Source organism: Microplitis demolitor, chromosome 8 (genome assembly GCF_026212275.2).
Source record: "Microplitis demolitor isolate Queensland-Clemson2020A chromosome 8, iyMicDemo2.1a, whole genome shotgun sequence".
Classification (NCBI taxonomy): domain Eukaryota; kingdom Metazoa; phylum Arthropoda; class Insecta; order Hymenoptera; family Braconidae; genus Microplitis; species Microplitis demolitor.
The window spans coordinates 15,355,966-15,377,882 of NC_068552.1; the positions used below are offsets into that span (position 1 = coordinate 15,355,966).

Sequence of the window (21,917 nt, forward strand, 5' to 3'; positions counted from 1 at the left end):
CGCGCTCGTTGGAGAGGTAACCGATCCGAGAGGAGGGAACCAGTTTTTAACGTCACCTTTGGTTCTTCGGTCTCCTTCGTCTTTGCATTTGGTATTATAAGAGAAGAGGAGAAGATAAAATAAGAGAAGATCAGACTTGTCGACCAACACAAATCGCAGTCCCTCGACCTTGTTTCTCACGATGTCTTCGGTAGTATATATACTCTACTATATAGTTATTAGTAGGTGAGAGCCGGCTACTTAGCAAATCGAATAATTTTCAGGTCACGCACACGGTCAACACGCACGCAATACACACATCACTTTAACGATGCGTTAATTTATATAATGATTATAATAATAATAATATGAATAAGTATCTATATATAAAAAATAGCAATAAATAAACTTGGCGAATATATTTATTATTGATTAATTGTGATCAATCACCATCATTTCTGAAAGATCAACATGAGATAAATATATTCGGATGGAATAAAATAATCAATCCAATTAGCGACATACTGAGACACAATTTATTTTTAATAACTTCTATTTGACTCCGTGAGACACGACTAGTCGACTGGAGAGATATCTTCATCTCAAGCCTAAAGGCCTTTTAAATGCTGTCAAGATTAAATGATGGCAAAAAAATAATAAATAATGCACGGGGTACGCGGGCAAGCAACAGGTTTAAGAAAACACATACGATCAATAGTTGATAATAGTGTTCATTGTACTCACCAAGTATTGAGAGGAATGGGCTACCTAACAAATGGCTCATTGTTATACCTCGCATTTTCTTCTCTCAACTTCCTCTCTCATTTCTTATTCTCTTAAGACGACGACGACATTACAGACCGCGGCTCTTGTTTTATCCCCCGTCGCCCACGTTTCTGTCCAGAGAACTTTTTTTCTTGCTATTTATAATCGTATTTTTTTTACTCATCAACTCATTTAATTTTTCATCCTCGCAGAGATAAAAATATCAACTAATTATTCTTACACTGACCAGACCAATTTTCGGATCTTTTTTTCAACAAGTTCATTAAAAAAAAAAAAATTAAAAATATACACATGGAGAAAATTTTAAAAACTACGGGTGCAATTTTTTAAAATATTTTTTTATACAATTTTTCATTTTTAAAAAAATTTAAAAATTATTAAACGTTGGCTAACTTTGGTATTATAAAAAAATTGATCCCCATTTGCTCCAGTGCTGATTTTTTTTGTATGTTCGTTAATAAAAGTATTAATATATCTCAGTATACTCTAATTGAGAATGGATTGATGAACCACCCTGTAGATTCTGTAACAGTATCAATCGTGATACGACCTGCTACGCAATTGATCTTGTCTTGAATATTATATACAATCGTGGGAGAGATCACACATGATATAAGATCCAACACAAGATATTTCATACAAAGTTTACTTCATGTCTATTTATACGATCAATTTATAACATTCTATTTTTTTGATATTAAAAATAAAAAAAAAGAATATACCTAAGAATAAATAATATAGCTTACATTAATCTGTGAGCAACATCATGAAAGTTTATTTGCGCAGATCGCGATAATCTCCATCTCATCGTATCGGCAATTCTCGATCCTCTCTACTCTCTATATAATACACAAGACCGTACAAGAGAATTATTTTCATCTCTGTCTGCGCTGAAAGGGCCCCAAAGTGAGAGAGATACCGTGAGATCCATGTACACCACAAAAAACCTGTCCCGCATAATTACATTATCGGTCAGATCTCGCACGACTTCTGTCCAGACTCTCTGGACCCGTTCGACCAGGCCGAGAAGCTGCACTCTTGTCTCTTATTTTATAACTCTTTTCGTTTTATCTTCAGTTTCTCTCCTCGTCTTTCTTTGCCGAGTGTAGTAGTAGTAGTAATTTTAGTAGTATACAGATTAAAAGAAAGGAAGACACTCGCAATAACTAGTGAGACTCAAAAAGAGAGATCTGAGGATCCCTCAAAAAGACCGCAGGGGGTCGACGAGTCGTCATCCCTCTACACACCAACACCCTCATGATTGATCCCACGAATATGGATATTAGTCTACAACTATTTTATCATCTTCTTGACTTAACATTTAAGACTAGTAATTAATGGTTTTTTTTTTTTTAATCATTTTTATTTTTTTTTATCATTTTTATTTTTTTTTGACATGGGGATGTTACATGGACGTATGATGGAATGCGTTACAAAAATCGACTATAACTAAAAAAAAAATTTAATTATAATTTATACTTAAAAAATAATACTAATAATAATAATGATGATTTTCTTAACAATATGCAACGTAATAAACGTCAAAATATAATATGTATATATATAATTTGAATCGGACGAGTTGATAAGTTTTTTTTTTTACTGTCATTTGATGCATTGAGATTCATTATTAAATAAAACATCGAGATTCTTATAATAAATTATTTTCAGAGCCAAGTCTGGTACAAAAAAAACTTACGTTTGTATAAAATGGTGCCAATTATTCATATTAATCCACAACTGTATGTAAATATTTAAAATCTAAATGAAAAAAAAAAACTATTTATACATTTAGGCAGAAATATGAATCGAGTTATTTTTGCATCTTAGTACATAATATTTTTTAATTAATAGAGCGTACAATGACAACCATTGATGATGAACCAGCATTAATTAATAATTAATATTTATAATAAAATTGTATTAATTACTCATATAGTGTATATATTTATAATTTAAGTTAGTGTATTTGTAATAAATTATGCTATTAACTAATGATGGTTCATCTATTGACAATAGTATTTTTTTTTCTTAATATAAAAGCTAATTGAACAATAATTTATATTAACAATACAATAGAGCAATTAAGCATTTATTTTTTAGTTTTCATTTTATTTTATTTTCGTTTATTTCTTTTAGTTCTGAGACGTTCCAAGACTTAGTGGCAATTTGTATCTTATACGGCTCTATTGCAATCAATTTATTTTGTTAGTACTGAGTATCTTTATAATAATATTGCTATCAAATAAACTGAGTACCGTTGATTAATAAATTTACGCTGAATACTTATTAGGTATTTTTTTTTGTTTAATTATTTAAATGCGATTCAAAATAATAATTTAATAATATAAAATAAAAAAATATATATTAATAAATTATGTTGCAAAATATATATATAAATATATAATAAGTAATTGGCAAACAATTTCAATAGATTATTACATTTAATTTCAGTTAATCGTGGGCTAAATAATTGCAACAGAAATTTGAGAACAAAAGGATTAATATTAAAAAAAGAAACAAATGGAAATTAATGTGAAAAATACTGGAAGTTTACATGGAGGATTAATAATCCATCTAAACCGTGATCTAAATTTTTTAATTAATTAAGGAGGACAAAAAGTTTACTTTTTTTCTCTATTAATTATTTTTTTCTATGTTACTTTTTTATTTTTTTTTTTTTAATTATAATCATCCGAGATTTTATTACGGTAGAAAAATATACGGAATTAATGCCGATTAGTGTCTCGGAAGTCAAATCATTTATTTTTTTAAATATTTATAATTATTTAATTTAATAATTTTTTCTTTTTGATTCTAAAAATTGCGAAAATGTGCGCAGACATATTTTCCCTTAAGCTTTTAATAAGTCTTTGTTTTTTTATTTTATTTATTATAAACTTTGATACTCTCACAAGTGTTGATTTTATTTTAAAAATGAATTACTTTTAAATATTTTAAATGTTCTCTCATTAAAAAAGATCTAAGTTCGATGAATCTTAAGCAAATTGACTATCAATCACGTTATCTTTGCCATGTACTATTTTATTTTCATTTTTATACTTCAATTCACTCGCACCTTTTTTTTTTATTTATTTTATTTTATTATTTTTTTATTTTGTTTGTTTCATTTTTTTTCTAGTCTAATCATCTCTACACAGACGCGTCGCAACCTAATATATAATTAACTACAGGGACGTGCATTTGGTGCAAATATAATCAATAATTAATAATAATAATAATAATAATATATATATATATATACTTAAACTTTATCGCAATTATTCCATAATAAAAGATAATTAGCGACAATAATTATTATAATTACTTTAATATAATAGCTGCTCTTGTGTGTTATCATTTTCTCTCGAAATTTCTAACACTAACTCAATATATATATATAATATCTCTATATATTTATATATATATGTATATAAATATTCAATGATTCAATATTCTAAATAATCATACATATATATAATATTTAATGTATATAATTACTCTACAATTATAATGGCGCGCCAATTATAAAAAAAATTTATATGTATATATATATATTATATATATAGCCAAAATAATACATATAATAATTTAATAAGGAAGGCTAACTTTCATTTAATTTTAATGAATTTTAAAAAATAAATTTAGCGAAAGCGTGTTTCACATACAAAAAGCAACAATTAGAGGCCTTGTTATCATTAATCACGAGTGTATTTTTTAAATTTAATATACTAATAGTAATAGTAATATTTAAAAAACCTCTGTGTACATTAATAATAAAATGTACTTAATTATTATATCGTCTTCGTTTTTAAATATAATATATTTTATATATCGGTGTTAATATCGAAATTTATTTTCGATTAGTCATTTTTTTTTTATTTTTTAAACATTTAATTTAAATATTATGGTAAATTTTTTATAATTGTTATGTTGAAAGATAATTATATATTTATTATTGTGTTGACAGTTTAAAAAAAGGTAAATTCAGTCTAGGCCAGACCGTGCGACATCAGCTTTGTTATTTTTTTTCACTTAAAACTATCTATAAGATTGCACTTATGCACCATCCGAGTAATAATAATCGTTAATTATATAAGTGCAATCTATAAGAATTAACTTCTGTGTTAAATCTTAATAAAAAATCATTTATTAATTAATTAAAATTTTTAGCGCACAATTACCCTGTTATGCGGGATGTTTTTTTTTAGTTATTTATCCCTAGTAACTTTGTAAAATTTAAATTTCAATAGTAATAAATATAAATATAAATTTATAATTGTGAAATAAAGTGAAGAAAATTTTTTTTAAGGCGATTTCAATAAATTTGTTAATTAATTAATTAACTTATTACGCGGTTATAATTTATATAAAATGATTAATAATCAACTAACCAATTATTTTAATTTTAATTTTTTTTAAATATAATTATCAATCAATTGACAACAATAAAATGTAAAGCTGGTGTACGACATCTGGCCTGGATAAATAGTTTATTTAAAGTCTAATAATTGAAATTATTTTTCGTTCTTACATTAAAACTAATTGTCATTAAATATTTCAATTACTTTTATTTTATTATTTGAATAGCTGCCGGCTGAGGGACAATCTAAAGTATTTGGGTTTTATAGATTTTTTTATTTATTACTTTAATAAGAGACAAATTTTAATGATAATGACTGATTACGAAATAAGATAAATCTAAAGTCTTTTATTATTAATATTACTTTTTTTTCCTGTTCTCTAATAAATCTACAGTATAAAAATTGTACAAGTTACGTCGTTGATGATGAAATATTATAATAAAAGCATAAAGAAATATATTATTTCAGTTCAACAATAAAAAATTTTTAAATGCAATTCAAAAGACTCTAGTATTTTTTTTTCTTTTAAAGGGACCATTTTTTGTTCTCTATCACTCCCGGGTGCATAAAGTCTGTCCACAATTTTCTTCTCAACAAATGAAAACTTAAAAAAAATCAATCAAATCTGAGATTACCGAGCTCCTTTTTTGTTTGAGAGGAAAATTTTCATAAAATATCCAATGACCCCCGGTTAAATTAATAACTACAATTATTTAAATAAAATAATAAAATATGAATTTATATTATCAGTCAGTGTCTCTGGAGATGATTTTGTTGGTATAAAACCCAAAAATAAAAAAATCTAAATTGGCAGTAAAGAATGGACGTTGCGCACGGCGCAAAAATCTTTTACAGAGCAGCTGCATTCGGCAGGCAAGGATTCCCGGCCTCATATTTAATATGACCACGATTTTTAGTATTTAATTTTTAGTTTTTTTTTTTTTCTCTATTATACACATTAGTAAAATTAAAACATACGACGGTGAAGATGTCAATTGAAAACACGACGAAATTTAAACGTAAGTTGCCATCGAACCTGTTGGAATTGATGGTGTTTCATCAGGTCTTCCTTTTGGCCCATACTGACCAATGAATGATCCGTCTTCTGTGAAACGTCCTGTAAATTTCCAACAATCACAATTTAATAATACTGTTCAAAACAATAACAAAAAAATCTAAATACTTTCTATACCTTTATACTGATACGTCTACTTATTAGTAATTAAAGTTTTAAAAAATAAAAAATAATTGGAGATTAAATAAAATGATAAATAGCCCGTTAGTGCCTACCTTAGACTAACGTTGCAAATGCTTGTGAATTGGGCTCTGGTTTCCTTTGACGGCCGTATTGACCAATGAAAGACCCATCTTCATTCATACCTTCTGTTTTTTTTACAACGAAACGTAACAAAAACAAAAAAACAATACATTGGATGGATAAAAAAAATTGATAATTATGGTACCGATAAAAAAAAAAAGATAAAATTTTGATGATTAATAATATGGCAAAACTAATTTGCGAAAATAAAAATAAACGGGGATGATAAATGAACTTTAACTAACAAATAATGTAATAGTAATAAAGACAAAAATACTACGGTGGTTTGTGGAAATTTAACTAAGTAAATAAATATTTTTCTAGGTCCAGAAAAGCATGTGCGTATTTTCTATATATACAACAATTATTATGTAATCTAGAATAATTATAACTTACCGGTATCGCCTTCACCGTATTCAGCCATAGAGTCAGTATCAGATTCCGGATGTTTGCCGTCTTGATGAGATGATGATGCCAGGGAAGTGCGCCCGCCAGCAGATTTAGTATCCAGTGGTTGTGAGTACTCGTGGAATCCACCTTCTTCTGGATAATCACCACGTCCGGCAGCTAGTTCACGTTCATGTACCGCGTATTTGCCACCGCGGTTACGTTTTATTATGCAGACAATTATCAGCACCATTAGAAGAAAGACAATAGCCAGCATCATACCTAGGGTAAAAAAAAGTTCATTTGGCAGCCGAAACGGAAGTAGATTTTTTTAGTGTACATTCATTAATTAACTGTTAAAAATTATTATTATTATTTTGAAATTGTATTTAAGCTAAAAGATTGGGCACGCGGCCCAATTAGGACGGTAGCCAAGAAGGAAAAAAAAAAGCTAAAATTGATTCAATTAACTGAGAAAATCAGTTTTTCTTACTAATTAAACAGCTAGATTTTGTGATAATTTTTATTTACTGTTCATTACTACGCTTTATTTAATTAGAGTTTTTCTTAAACCATCCTTAAATAAATAAGTTTAAATTAAGCTTATGAAAGAAGATTTCAGATGCAATTAACGAAAACGAGCTGTCACTTTCGAATTAAAAATAAAATCAGAAATTCAGAGACCGATTTGAATAATTTTTTATCTTAGGTAAGAGACGTCAAAAAAATAAGTTCTAAGTTTGTGACAAGGCACAAAAAATTTGTTTTATAAATTTAAAAATCTATTTTTCTGTTGGTAAAAAATGGTTAAAACGATTAGTTAAATAGTGTAAATTGAAGGTAAGTAGAGCTTTGAATAGAAATAAACGGTCACCTCTTTATTGAAAATTCTGTACAGATAAATAAAAAAAAAAATAAAGATTTTTTGAATTCCCAAAATTAAAAATTCCCACTACTTCGAAGCTTAGAGAGCAATTTGGATAATTTTTAGATTCGGTCAAGATGCTTAACAAAAAAATAAGTGTGCCAAGTTTTAGAGATTTGTTGGAAATTGTGGCCATCATCCAAGTGATAAAGTGTTATATTTCATATATGTGTATAAACTTTTGAACCAGTGGTTTATTTGGAACCTACTCGACCAATTATGAATGATTGTGAGAAAGTTTTTTGAAAAATCTACCAGCATGAGGACAAATACTAAAACTAGATTTCTATAAAGTCGACCAACAATGAATATTTAATTAAAATTACTTTTAATTAATCTAATAGATAAATATAAAATGATTTGTTTACTTACCAATAAACCATCCAGCTGTGGCGACATTTTCTTTTGGTTGTATGATTGGGCCCTCACTACTTGTTTCGATCTCTTGAGGTTCACTTTCAGTCAAATAGTCACCATCAACAGCGACAATAGATACAACATAAATTTCACTGCTCAAAAGCCCTCTTATTTCGAGATCATCACTCAAAAATTCTTGCTCTGTTTCAAGTGGTATAGTCTCACCTCTGAGCTTATACTTTGCGAAGAAATGACTTCCTGGATAGCCATTAAGATTGCGTAGCCAAGTTAGTTTAATAGTAACGTATCCATTTTCTTTGGGTATAACTTGCCATTGGAATTGTGGCACATCGGGTTTCTGTGAGCTGCGAGTATCGGCGTCAATGTAAAAGTCAACACCTTCACCAGCACGCGTTGTCGCGCGTATGTGTACCCGGTATTTTGTTTCAGGCTTAAGAGTTGCTAATTTAGCAGAAGTGGCCTCTGGATTATTGACGTGAGGTTGTCGCTCTAGCAAAGGACCGAGCGATGTGCCTTCGACAATCTGGTAATAAATTCTGTAGCCCGTCAAAACACCATTTGACTCAGCTGGTTTAGTCCACTTGAGGAAGAGAGCACTCGAGCCTAACGGGTAAGCGTCTAAACTCAATACAGTACCCGGAACGCCTTCAGGTGTATTGAAATTCAATATCTCAGATGGGGGACCGTTATATCTGCCATTGAATACTAAAATTTTAACATAATTTTTAGTGTAAGGAACGAATTTATCAATAATTGCGTTTGTTGTATTAGCACCGGGAATCGTTATTTCTCGCATTCCTTCCTCGGCGTCTCTCTCCGTCCATGTTTGAATTTTATAACCACGTAATTCACCTTTAACGGTATCTCGAGGAACTGGAGACCAAGACAATCGTGCTTTTGTACTCGAAAGTACTTCTTCAACAGTAAAGTTACCCGGTGGCTGTGTCGGAACATCTTCACCAGAATAACCAATAACTACCTTAGGCTCAGACCGCGATTCTCCTACCTCATTAATAGCAACGACTTTTATTTGATATCTTTGATACGTCGGTTGATTATCTATCACATAACGATTTATACGCCAATTTGAAATGTCCTTTCTCTCCCATTCTTTCCCGGGAATATCTTCTCTCCACATAACCCGATACTGAAATTTCGGTCCATTGTGTTCAATTTGCGGCATAACTGTCCAGGAGATGACAATATTATGGGGGTCTGTTCCATTGCCCATAACATTCTTTGGATTTTCGTAAGGTACATCTGGCAGAGTAGTGCAGACTTGGCTGTGTGGTGACGGTGTAGATCGACCGACTTTATTTACAGCAATAACGCGGAATGTAAAGTTGGCCCAGGGCGACATCGGTGGATTGTAAGTTTGTGAAGTGCCGGGAATATTATCACGAACGACTTCCCAAGAGTCGGGTGTAAAACTGGTGTTGTATTCAACGATGTAATGTGAAATAGGCGCTCGATTGTCACCCATAGCTACCCAGTTAATTCGTGCTTCATTTTCGTAGCACTGTATTCCTTGTAATACTGGAGCATTTGGCACGTCTTGGACAGTGAGAGTTGCTGAGGCTCTTGTTTCATCTAATTCTGTCTTGGCTACACAAGTATAAATACCAGAATCCAATTCAGTTGTTTTAGATATCGTTAGCGAGTTGTCACTTGTTTGTACAAAACGAGGTTCAATCTCAAAGTCTATTGAATTGTTGTTTCTCAGCCACTCGATTTCTAGCTCTAGAGTTGAATCCGTGATAGCATTACACCTATTGATAGTGATAAAATATATATTATGTAGTATTTGATATTTAAATATATAAATAGATTAATAAAAAAATAAATAATTACCTAAATGTTGCTGAAGATCCTGCGTAAACTTCATAATCCTCAGGCTTGTCGGTTATTTTAGTTCGTTCTTTAACAACAAGTGTAGCGTTTCTTTCATCTTGACCAAGTTTATTAGAAGCATAACAGGTATAAGCACCTGAATCAATAAAACCAACATTGGTTATCTTCAAATCACCAGAATCCAGAGTCTTGAACCGTCCGCCAGTTAATTCTTGGCCATTGCGTATCCACTTAACCGCAGGTTTAGGTGCACCAAATACTCGACACGACATTATAATATCTTTGCCATCAACTGTCACAATGTCAGCCGGTGGTTGAGTTATTTCAGCTGGCAATGCCAATACATTGACATAAACATCTTTGTAAACGTATCCATGGGCATTGGTAGCGTTACAACCATAATTGCCAGTATCCTTTTTAGTTAATTGTCTAATAGTAATTGAATTTGTTGTTATTTCTCGTCTAGGATTGTCAGGTGCTTCTGCAATAGGTTTACCATTATAAATCCATTTTATATCCGGTTCAGGTACACCATGAGCTTCACATCTAAACGTAACAGTTTCATCTTCCGCGGCATTTTCTATTTCCGGTTCAACAGTAAAGTACGGCGCTGACTTGACTTGTAAATTAATCGAGTATGAAATAGCACGTCCAACACCATTTGAAGCCTCGCATGTATAAACCCCCTGGTCTTGGAAATCAACGCGTTTTAATATCAACGATTTACCATAATTACCGTGCGTAATACGGTCAGATGTTTTAATACGTTCACCATCTTTACTCCATATTATTTCCGGCAGTGGTGTACCACCGAATATGCAGTACAATTCGGCTTTTTTTCCACGAAATGCTATTTCATTTTTACGAGTTACATACTGTCTTACTGGTTCATGTTTATTGTGAGTATTTGAAGATCCGCCGGAAATAACATTCAATAAAAATGAATTACCAAGTTTAAATTCATTACGAGCTTGACTTGTTGCGGCACATTTGTAGTAAAAGTCCTCAGAAACGTCATTTCTGGTGACATTGCTGAACCAGAGTGTACCTTCCGGATCAAGTGTCATTCGCGAATTATTAATAGACTTAATGGCACCCTGGTAGTCTTGAATTAACCAAAAAACATTTGGCTTTGGCCAACCATCTGGTGACGCACAAGACAAATGAAACGGGTCACCCTCGTTAGCGGTCAGCGATTGTACTTCTTCCTCTTTGAACGCATTTAGCTCGGCTTTACGTACAAATACAGAATTTGAAGTTGCTGTACCGAATTCATTTTTAGCGAAACACTGGTACTGTCCCAGATCTTCATCCCGCGGTTTTGCAATCACGAGACTTCCGCGACCAGGTTGTACTGATATACGGTCATCGTACGCAGCATAGTTAAAAGGTTTTCCATTTTTTATCCACGTATAGCTAAACATTAGAAAAAAAATACGACGTCAATATTTTAATAATAACATTGGTATAAAAATATCCCGAAGCAAAAATATAAAATTAATATCATAGTTATTTTATACATATATCAAATTTTTTTTTCTTATTAAAAAAAATACTGTGGGATTATAAAAGTTTAGTCATACGATTTACTAAGGTCAATACGCAATGGATTTTTTATCTTTCTCTCTCACCCGGGCGTGGTAATTTTATACTTGAGACTATGATGAGGTCATCCAACTGATTAAGACTAGTTACTTAAAGCTTTGATGCATTCTCTCTTCCTCTCAAGTTAAATGTCGTGACATAAATGATGTTAAATATTATTATGATAATTTATCTTACATTTTTGTCTGCTACATTAATTTATCGTAATGATTGATTCAAGAAAAAAAAATAAATAAATATAACGATAACAATAAATATGTCAACTTACGCTGGCCCTGGTTCTCCCTCAGCTTCACATTCAATAACAAACGGCTTTTCATTTTCATTTTGCTGCGCTACTTGAAAAAGCAATTCATCTGTCGGTGGTTGTTTTATCATGCGCGGTGGTGATGAAACTGTAAATCATTAAATCATTATTATTAATGTTATCTTTTCTACTTATAAGTATAATTAAATTAACAATCAAACTGTTGAAAAACTACACTCATGTAATTATATATGTATGTGACTGATTAACAATAATCGACTATTGTTTATTTTTCAAGGACACACTTTCAAAAGTTTCAGTAGGGGAAAAAAACGCCTTTTAAAATTAGAGCTCTTAATGTCAAAATTACGCATTTCCTGATTAAAATTTTACATTTAACATTTAAATAACATGAAAAAAAAATTTTTTCAATGCATATTTTTGTAGAGAGTTAAATGCTTGACAAAAAAAGTTTCTTATCAATTTTTGATAAATTAAAAATTTCAAAAGTTTTTTGAGATCAAAGTTGAATTTATAGAATTTCTCTATTTTTCAACTTTAAGATGAAACAATCAGACTTATTACTAAATATTATAGAACATCTTTTGTAGAACGTTTCATTTCCAACAAATCATCCATTACAAATCATCCAAATTTTTCAAAATTTCTGAATGCTCTTTAGTTATTCGCATCCAAAATCAATCAGTTTCAAAAGTCGTATTATAACTGAATGTGATTCTAAAGCAAATAACTAAAGAGCATTGAAGACTTTCGAAAATTTCGTAAGAGATAATTTGTTGGAAATAAAATGATCTACAAAAATGGTCTTATAGTATTTTGTCATAAGTCTGATAGATTCATCAAAAAATTCGAAAAATCATAAAAATTCTATAAATTCAACTTTGACTTCGAATAACTTTTGAAATATTCAATTTATCAAAAATTGATAAGAAACTTTTTTTGTAGAGCATTTTATTCTCTGTAAAATTATGTATTGATCTTTTCAAGAGACTAAGTCTTTAATGAGAAAAAATTTAAAATTCAAAAAATTTTTTCTTATGTAATTTAAATAAAAAATGGAAAATTGCAATCAGGAAATACTTAATTTTGATATTAACAGACATTTTTTTACCCTACTGAAATTTTTGAAAGTGTATCCTTGAGAAAAAAAAATGTGCGATTTTTATTTAATCAGCCTAATATATATGTATATGTATATGTACATATTTAAATAGTAAGATATAAAATAAAGATGATGACAATAATGCAGCAAGGCAATATCACACTGATTAATTAATTAATTAATATTTAAAATACATATAATTAGGTTTATCTGGTGCTAAAAACTATAAACGATTATTAAGTGAATTATTAATTCAAAAAATGTCTTATGGGTATGATGATTTATATTAAAAAAAAAAAAAAGAATAGCACGATAATTAAATGGATCATGACTCATGACTCATGAATTTAAATGCATGTATGTATGATATTATTAAAGAGACATTAATTTTAAAAAACACATTTTCAGGAAGTTTGAATATTAATTGATGATTCATTAAGATAATAAGTAATGAATGTTGTAGCATCTTCTAAATGGTTCTAAATGATTAGAAAAAGCAAAGTAATTATAAAATCTACATCTCTGTCATTAATTGTCTTTCACCTTGTAATAAGCCCGGTAATCGAACTATAATTCAAAATAAAAAATTTATTACTAATTGTAATTCAGTATCTCAAAACTTACATGTAGAAAAAAAAAGTATATAGTAAAATATCTAGTCATTTAACAATGAAATTTTTAATTTAGTTATGCTGGAGAAAAAAATACTCTGAAAAGTCGATTGTTAGATGACTAGATAAAGTAATATTTCATAATATCAATTATCCAATAAAGTTATTAATTAATAAATTAATTAATTGAATTTGTTACTTAAACTTACCAATGGCTGATGCGTAAAGTGCTGAGATTAATATAATAAATATTGAACACTTCATGGTCCCTTTATTGATGAAACTAAAATAAATAAATAAATAAGCAAACTATCAATATGTTAATTTAATTAAATATAAAATATCAATTATTTAAATGTGTAATTAAATAAACCGGGTTCGATAAAATATTTTAATTGGATAATTTACTGTTTTGGAGTAACGGTTGCTACTGGAGACGCGTAAAAAGATGCAAAAAAAAATTACAATAATAATGAAGAATCTTTTGTCTACAATGTAATGAGTATAACAAAGTACTTGTGTACTCAGTTACTAGTTACTGGTATAAAGTTTGATGTCATCAACCTAGAGTATTTTAAAATGAATGAGAATTGTTGAATCTACATTAACAAGTATGTAGAGGAAATATAATGACCACAAATATTACACACTGCATTTATATGTACATATATTTTTATTATATGTACTCAGTCCGATTGTGTAATATCAGAGTAAGACTTAAGAGCTTGGCATGGATTTAAAACACGCGGATTCGTTGATGAAACAGGTAGTTTAGTTCTCTTTTGATGATCTCATCCAATCTCATTTATATCGCGGTTGAATTTTATGCTAAACGGATGAAATGACAGCATGGAATAAAAATAGATTTATATATAAAAGTTTTATACATAAATTTATATACTAGAATAATTATTTAACTGATAGTGTTATCAAAAAATGATCAGTCATTAGGTAAAATATTTTAAAAGTCGAAATATGTATACATATATATAAATATATGTGTATATATACATGTATAAACATTAAACACGATGGAACATGATATTATAGGCTTGGCAAACGGTCACACCCGACAGTAGCATTGATCGAGAATACTGTCACTGGAATCTCAACACATTTAAACATGAAATAAAAAATTTTTTCGGCTGTTATTTGACAGAGGACTTATCAATATTATTATGAATAAACTCACCGTTTAGTAAGTTAATTTTAAAATGGTAAAAAGCACTACTTCAATAATGTATCACCATGTCATTGTTAAAAAAATCCACTGTTTGATTCAACAGTACCGTACGTTATGGAGTATAGATGATGATATGGGTGTCTCACTCGCGGGGATTTCGGTCTTTCTACACACATATATACTTATATACTATGACGAATCATGGAAATATATGTATAGAGAACTACTGTGTAAGTAAACGTGTTTAGAATTACACATACAGCGGATCCAAGACGCGAAGCCCCTCCCGGGATCAGCGCGCCAGTCGATGTCACTATTTTTTATGCTGTTACGAATGCCATCTTTTTATGAATTCGAGTACTACTGTTTCGATCAAGGTAATCGTTATAATCGCTCGGTATGATTAATAATGCTGAAAAGATTTTCAATTAAAAATTAGACGTCAAGTTAATAAAATTAGATTTTTATTTTTTAACTTTACCTTCATATTTAAATATTAGTGTCACTTTTTTTAAAATTACGAAGTAAAGTATCAGTATCCAGCCGATGTATTTGAAGGCAAAAATTATTTTATGACAGATAGTTATTTACTTTTTTTACTAATCGATGAATCGATAGTTTGATTGTAATTTTCATTGAAATCTGGGGGAAAGACTGAATACTAGTATTCATATTCTGTAAATTTACTTATCTTTCTTAATATCATAAGCAATGATGGATGTTAATTATTTTAGCGGCAACAAAAAAAAACTTTGATTGTTTTTTTGTGACACATAAATGTACAAAAACTAACTTTTTAAAAGAAAATTTTTTAAACAGACCGCCAAGTATTGATTTTATTTGTAATTTTTAAATTCGGGAAGACTGCGGTATACTAATGGTCTGTTCGGATTCTCCGCTCGGCGCACAGGGGGCGCTTGCAATATACCCGGGAAAATTTTAATTCATAATTAAAATTAATTAGAAGACAAAAAGTGAATTACCAATTAAAAAAAAAATGTATTGATTAAAGTGAAATTTAAGTGAAACAAATCTTAGTATTTCAAATCAATCATTAATTGATAGAAATTAATGTTAATTTCGTGTGCGAGAAAAGCGTCAAAGTACCCTGGGTGGCGGGTCCGAACACACCAATAGAAATAAAACAACAAAAAAAATATAATTAATGAATTATTTAAAATGTATTTATACATATGTATATACGAGCCGTAGCGTGTCTGCAACCTGTCTCGTAGTGACTGCAATCTGTCTCGTAGCGTGTCTTGAATCTGTCTCGTAGTCTGTCTCGAATCTGTCTCGTAGCGGACAGGATTTTTTTTTGATTGGTAATTCACTTTTTTTCTACTAATTAAATTTAGTTATGAATTAAAATTTTCCCGGTTATATTGCAAGCGCTCCAGTGCGCCGATCGGAGAATCCGAACAGACCATAAGCTGTTATATATATTACCCCCTTCTCTCACTATTACGCAACACTTACGATAAATTTGAATTTCTGTACATTTTCAATGAGTGTGAATGTAGCAAATATGAGTCAATTTAAATTTTAAATAAAAAAATTAAAATGAAATTCAAAAAAATGCGCGCACTGATTTTTTGTTTATTTGAATACGCATTTTAAAATTCACTCTACTTACATTTTATTTATTTATTCTAAGATATATAAATTTTAAAAACATTCAATTATCAGCTACGTTTACACTCATAAATTAATACCGCGCTTTGAAAACTAAAAACGCGCTCACACGACAGAAATGAGAACTAAATCTTTGAGGTATAAAAATGTCATTTTTCAAATTCGATAAACTATTAAACTCATAATTATGAAAAAAACTACTTATATTATTTTTAAAAATATCAACAAAGATCTTAAAAAAACTAAAAGATTATTTTACACTATACTTATATTAAATCTAAAAAAAGATCTTAAAAAACTACGATACAGTTAATACAATGGTACTTATGAAATTAAATAAAAAATCAATTTTTTATTAACGTTTTACAGATTAACAATTATACTCATACATAGGAATACTTTATATTTATAAATATATATTAAACTAAAGTCAAAATTTTGAAGTAATTGAATTTAAATAGTCAGCTTGAATTAAAAATGTCATTTGCATAAAATATAATATTTAATTAAAATATTTTTTCTTACTCTGTTCGACTGTAGGTAATTTTAGTAATAATTAAAATCCTTATCACTTATTATAATTAAGTCGATAATTACTTTCACTGTTGATATTTTTTTTTTTTTTTAAATCCTCATTACATCAAATTGAGAAAGAAAATCACAATAAAACAATTCTTCATGCATAAAAATATTTACATTTATCGAAAACAAAAATTCATCTAAGTACTTATAATTAAAGTATTTATTATCATCTATCTATACAAATATATCTAGTCAGTTATGTTACAATTAATAATTAATAATAATAATAATGGCGTGTAATAAATATTTTAAAGACAATATGCAAATATATATGACTCTGCAATAAAGTTAAATTATAAATTTACTTTATATTTTACATATAAATCATAATTATTTTTAAATCTATTTAATAACGGAATGATAAAATACTTTGAAAAATGTTTATACAAAAAAAGATGTTATTCAATTAGTGATTGCTTATTCACGTCATTATTTTATTTTAAAAGGTTAATTAAAAATAGATATTAATTTTTTTCCGGTTTTTCTTCATTTATGTGTTTTAAGAAAAAGGTTACCTTTACTTGTTCGATATGTCGACATAATTTCATTGCTATACTTTCGCGTAGTTTCATGTGTTCCGTAAGAGATGGTAAATTTAATAATAAAAATGCCAAGCCATCAATTTCCTGTTTGATAAAAAAATAAATAACATTTAAGAACCAAATTAAATTAAACTGCAACCCCAAATATTAAGTATTGAATAATAATAACAATAAAAAAAAATATTTACCTCTTGCTTAACTCTGTAGGCGATGTCTTTGCAGTCATTAGTCTTACGAAGGTACCGGAACACGTCATCAACACTCCAAAATAGTGGATTTGTGTTGAGTTTTCGCGTTTTCGGACGCTTTGCTTCTGCTTTGCATTGGTCTGCCTCGACATAAACGTCTGAATTATCGGACTCAATGCTGTCATCCCAATCACGATCACGTTTATTCGTTTTTGTTTTTTTATTTTTTTTATTGTACTTGTTGCTGTTATTAACAACAGCAGAACTATTATTTTTGCTTTTACTGGTGTCGCTGTTGGGACTATCGGCACTATTTTTGCTTTTACGATCATTGAAAGAACTTCGTGAGTCATCCGAGGCATTGCTGGAAGGAACTTCAGTTTTGACATCGTCTGATTTATCTGACTTCTGCATGTCTTTTTCAATCATGACGTCTATTTCGGATAAAGGTGGCTTGCTGTCAAAGTCTTCGATCTCTTCAAGCTCTTCTTTAGGTATATCTATTGATATATAAGGCATTTCGTCATCTTGATCAGGCTCAGGTGAATTTTTTTGCTTGCCCTCAACACGTTTCTTGCGACGTTTTTTACCCCATGGTTTCGTTTTAGCCTCCAGAATACTTGGGAATCCTTTAGGTTTTCCTCGTTTCCCTATTACTGATATTAAAAAATATATAAATTATTACCATATTATTTATAATTTTATAAATTATTAATTAAATATTTTACTTACAATATTTAGTTTTAGTTGATCGATTACATTTATCAGGACAGTCATCTTCAGGTATTTGATTCGGGCCAAATAAATTTGGACAGACGCTCAATTTTTGGCAAATAGTTTTACAAAACTCTGGTACCATTTCACCGGAAGTTACAACAGCAACACTAGCACGGTAGGTATTATTTTTATGTTTAGCTTTTAAAATTTCAAGATGATAACCAGGTTCTGGTTTAGTGTCACACTGAAGTACTCTTAGAATACGTGCACTTCTGTAACCAACGGACACAACCATCGATAATACCTCTTTCATCACAAGAGTAACTGGTCCAGGACCCACAGATTTAGGTAAATTAGCAAGTTTGCCTTTGGATATCATCGGCCCGGTAAAGCAACGATAATTGAAATAAATTTTCGGACACCACAGAGACGATCGTGATTCAGGTATCGGTATATCAATAAAACTTTTTTTAAAATCTTCTTTCTCAGGTTTTTTTTGTAATTTTTTGCAAACTTCTTCATAATCTCTTGGTGGTTTCAAAGGATAGTGGTTGGATTCGCACCAACCAACGGGAAATATTTTTGATGAATGCATATGAACAACATGCTCAGCTCGTGTTTTATAATTATTTAGTGCTATCCACAATAAATCTTCTGTTATTTTTGATATAAAACCAGCGCAAATAGTATTTTCACTTTGTGGATCAACAGCTTCAAGATGCATACCCACTTCAAAACCAGAGTCGATTGCTGATTCGCGTGAATAAAATAATTCACTGGGTGCAGCTGTTGTATTACTTTCTTTTAAATATATGTCCCAATCAAATTCACCGGGACTGTGCAATGACCAACCTTTGGGTGCTGTCAATTTAACATCGTGCTCTTTAGCCCAACCAACTGGAAATATATAAGGATGGTCTGCAGTACACAGCCAAGTTGTTTTTTCATCGAATGAATACGATGAATTATTACTATTACTTTTTTTATTTGGACTAAAGGTATCCAACTCAACGAGAAAATATATATCATCGATCACTTTGACAACCGTTGCCGGAAATATTTTTGTACGCACAACAGGTGAGACTGCCTCCAACTTCATGCCAACAGTAAATTTATGATGAGGATGAGTTAGAGTATTATTGAAAAGATTCAATGTCTCTTGATATTCTTGTCCAGATTCTATCAGTTCTTTCCACTCTTCGTACGTATGAGTGTCCACTATCGAACTTGGTGGTTCTAAAAACCACTTCGAATTTGACTTAACTGTAAAACCATACGGGTGAAGAGATTCTGATGTACAAAATATCCAGAAATCTTTCACTGGAGCTTTAGAAGTATTTGGTACATCGTACCGTAACAAAAGTCTTCCTCCAACATTTTTTATTATCTAAATTTTAAAAAATTAATAATTTAATGAGAAATTATAAATAAATAAAAATAAATATTGTAATTGAATATAATTTGCTTACAGTAGCAATCCATATTTTGTATGGATTAAAAAAATCACTGACTTCAACCTTCATTCCTTGTTTAATTCTATCAATCATACTTAATTCCTCCTTTAAAATAAAATATTTATTTGTTATAATTAAATAAAAATAATAAAATAAAATAAAAGCTTATTCGATCAATACTTACTCCAGACAAGACTTGAACAGGTATTGATTTCGCAGCACCTAAAAAGTCTCCAAGTTTTTCTAAGCAGTCTGGAGATTTTTTTAAAATAACATCAGGAGGTTCTAATTTTTTATTATTCCCCAAACACCATCCTAGCTCATGGGCAGTTTCTTTTTTTAAATTAAACCAAAATTCAAGTGACTTATCATTGCTACCGAAATATCTCAGTCTTAATAATGATTCACATGCAACAACAATCGTTGCTACCCAATATGAAGTCTCTTCATTGGGACTTTTAGACGTTGGAACCTCTAGGGCCATTCCGATTTCAATTTCACTTTGTAATGTTAATTCTACATGGGGGAACATTATCTGTGGCACCTCAATACTCTCCGTAGCATCGAGATAATCTTGCCATACAAATCCATTATCTATTTATAAATAAATAATTTTTAATTTATCATCCATTGCATCGACATTTTTTTTTTAATATAAATTATTTATAATAATTTAAATTAATTTGAAAAATTTTATTAAAAAATTTTTCTAAAAATAAGACAAAAAAATTGGCAATGATTTTTTTTATCACATTTTATATTTTATCGTCATAAAATAATATATTTTTCAAAAATAAATAGTCGATTTTAAACCAACGCAATAATTTACCAAAATATGAATAATTTGTTACGATCTAATGTACTTTTAATAAGTAAGTGGAAAGGTAATTAACGAAATAATTAAATTTAAAAATATATAATGAGTTAGTATATATCGATAAATAACCAAAGGTTACAAAAAAAAAATTTTTTTCAAAGTTAAATCAATAAAAAAAGAAAATTGAATTTTCAATAATTATATAATCAACAAAAACTAAATGAATAACGAGTAATGCATCGTGTACAGTAATGTTAAAAATATATATACGTATAATACAAAAATGAAAAATGAAATTTAAAAAAATATATTTTACCTTCATCCAGCATCTTGTCTTGCATTTGATTTGTACTCGGTTCCATTATTTTGTTATAATTCACAATCTATACGTGAATAGAAGCGCAAGTGGATTAAAATTATTATCAATTTTTCTTAAGGAAATATAGCTATAGATATTTATATTTCATAAATTTCTTAATATTTCATTAGACAAATGTTTTTGAAATAAATTTAAATTTGTTAAATGTACTTACCAGGAAATTAACCAACAAATAAATTACACTACAATTTTATTATTATCAACTATTTAAATAAATTTGTTATTAAATTTTAATAACTTATACGATATAAATGTACATTTTTTATCATTTATTTTTCTGACTAAAGTAATGTATAAGTATAAAGCATGTGTATGTTAACGGCGCAAGTTATTCTGCGCTTGTGAAATACTCGAACGGCCAACAAAATGTTTGAATCCATTTCTGTTCCACCATTCCGGATTTTCTAACTACACACATGAATATATACACATATATGTGTATTTTAAAATTTTCTAGTATATTCTATATTATATATCATTACTTTAATTCATAAAAGTCATTTCTTAATTACTTACCTAAGAAGTTATGAATTTTTTCAGTTTAAAATTTATAAAATGTCAGTTACAAGTTAATTAGGTTACTTACTTTAATTATCCACTTATTGCTCTTGTACTTAAGCGGGATGATTATTTTAATATGGCGGGTATTTAAAATTATTTAAAATTAATTAATTTTTGATGGAAAAGTTTAATTATAGAAGGTATGGTTTGAAATAAAGTGAATAATTTATAAGTTAATAAATCAACTAGAATATTTTGGTGACATTTTAAAATAAAATGGCGCGAGTTGTATATTTTTTAAAATGCAGGAACGAAAATAATATGAAGAACGAGGAATTGGAACGG

General features: G+C 29.2%; 2 protein-coding genes across 3 annotated transcripts; both read right to left on the minus strand.

Moving 5' to 3' along the window:
* Positions 1–6,054: 6,054 nt before the first annotated feature.
* Positions 6,055–15,048, minus strand: LOC103573142 (neuroglian). The gene is made up of 8 exons (XM_008552072.2): positions 14,767–15,048; positions 13,784–13,857; positions 11,862–11,988; positions 9,989–11,404; positions 8,132–9,906; positions 6,844–7,116; positions 6,420–6,512; positions 6,055–6,246 (listed from the first exon to the last, which is right to left on the minus strand). Exons 2-7 carry the CDS (start codon positions 13,836–13,838, stop codon positions 6,421–6,423), a joined length of 3,738 nt encoding a protein of 1,245 aa, XP_008550294.1. The 5' UTR covers positions 13,839–13,857; positions 14,767–15,048; the 3' UTR covers positions 6,055–6,246; position 6,420.
* Positions 15,049–17,037: 1,989 nt separating this feature from the next.
* Positions 17,038–21,823, minus strand: LOC103573141 (scm-like with four MBT domains protein 1). Of its 2 annotated transcripts, none has more exons than XM_014443886.2 (7): positions 21,658–21,823; positions 21,009–21,075; positions 20,060–20,469; positions 19,891–19,980; positions 18,437–19,808; positions 17,705–18,360; positions 17,038–17,600 (listed from the first exon to the last, which is right to left on the minus strand). In XM_014443886.2, exons 2-7 carry the CDS (start codon positions 21,052–21,054, stop codon positions 17,439–17,441), a joined length of 2,736 nt encoding a protein of 911 aa, XP_014299372.1. In that variant the 5' UTR covers positions 21,055–21,075; positions 21,658–21,823; the 3' UTR covers positions 17,038–17,438. The 2 variants fall into 2 exon arrangements, with proteins under 2 accessions (XP_014299372.1, XP_008550292.1); XM_008552070.3 differs by lacking the exon at positions 21,658–21,823 and adding an exon at positions 21,226–21,424 and having other exon boundaries at positions 17,039–17,600.
* Between the last annotated feature and the right edge of the window lie 94 nt (positions 21,824–21,917).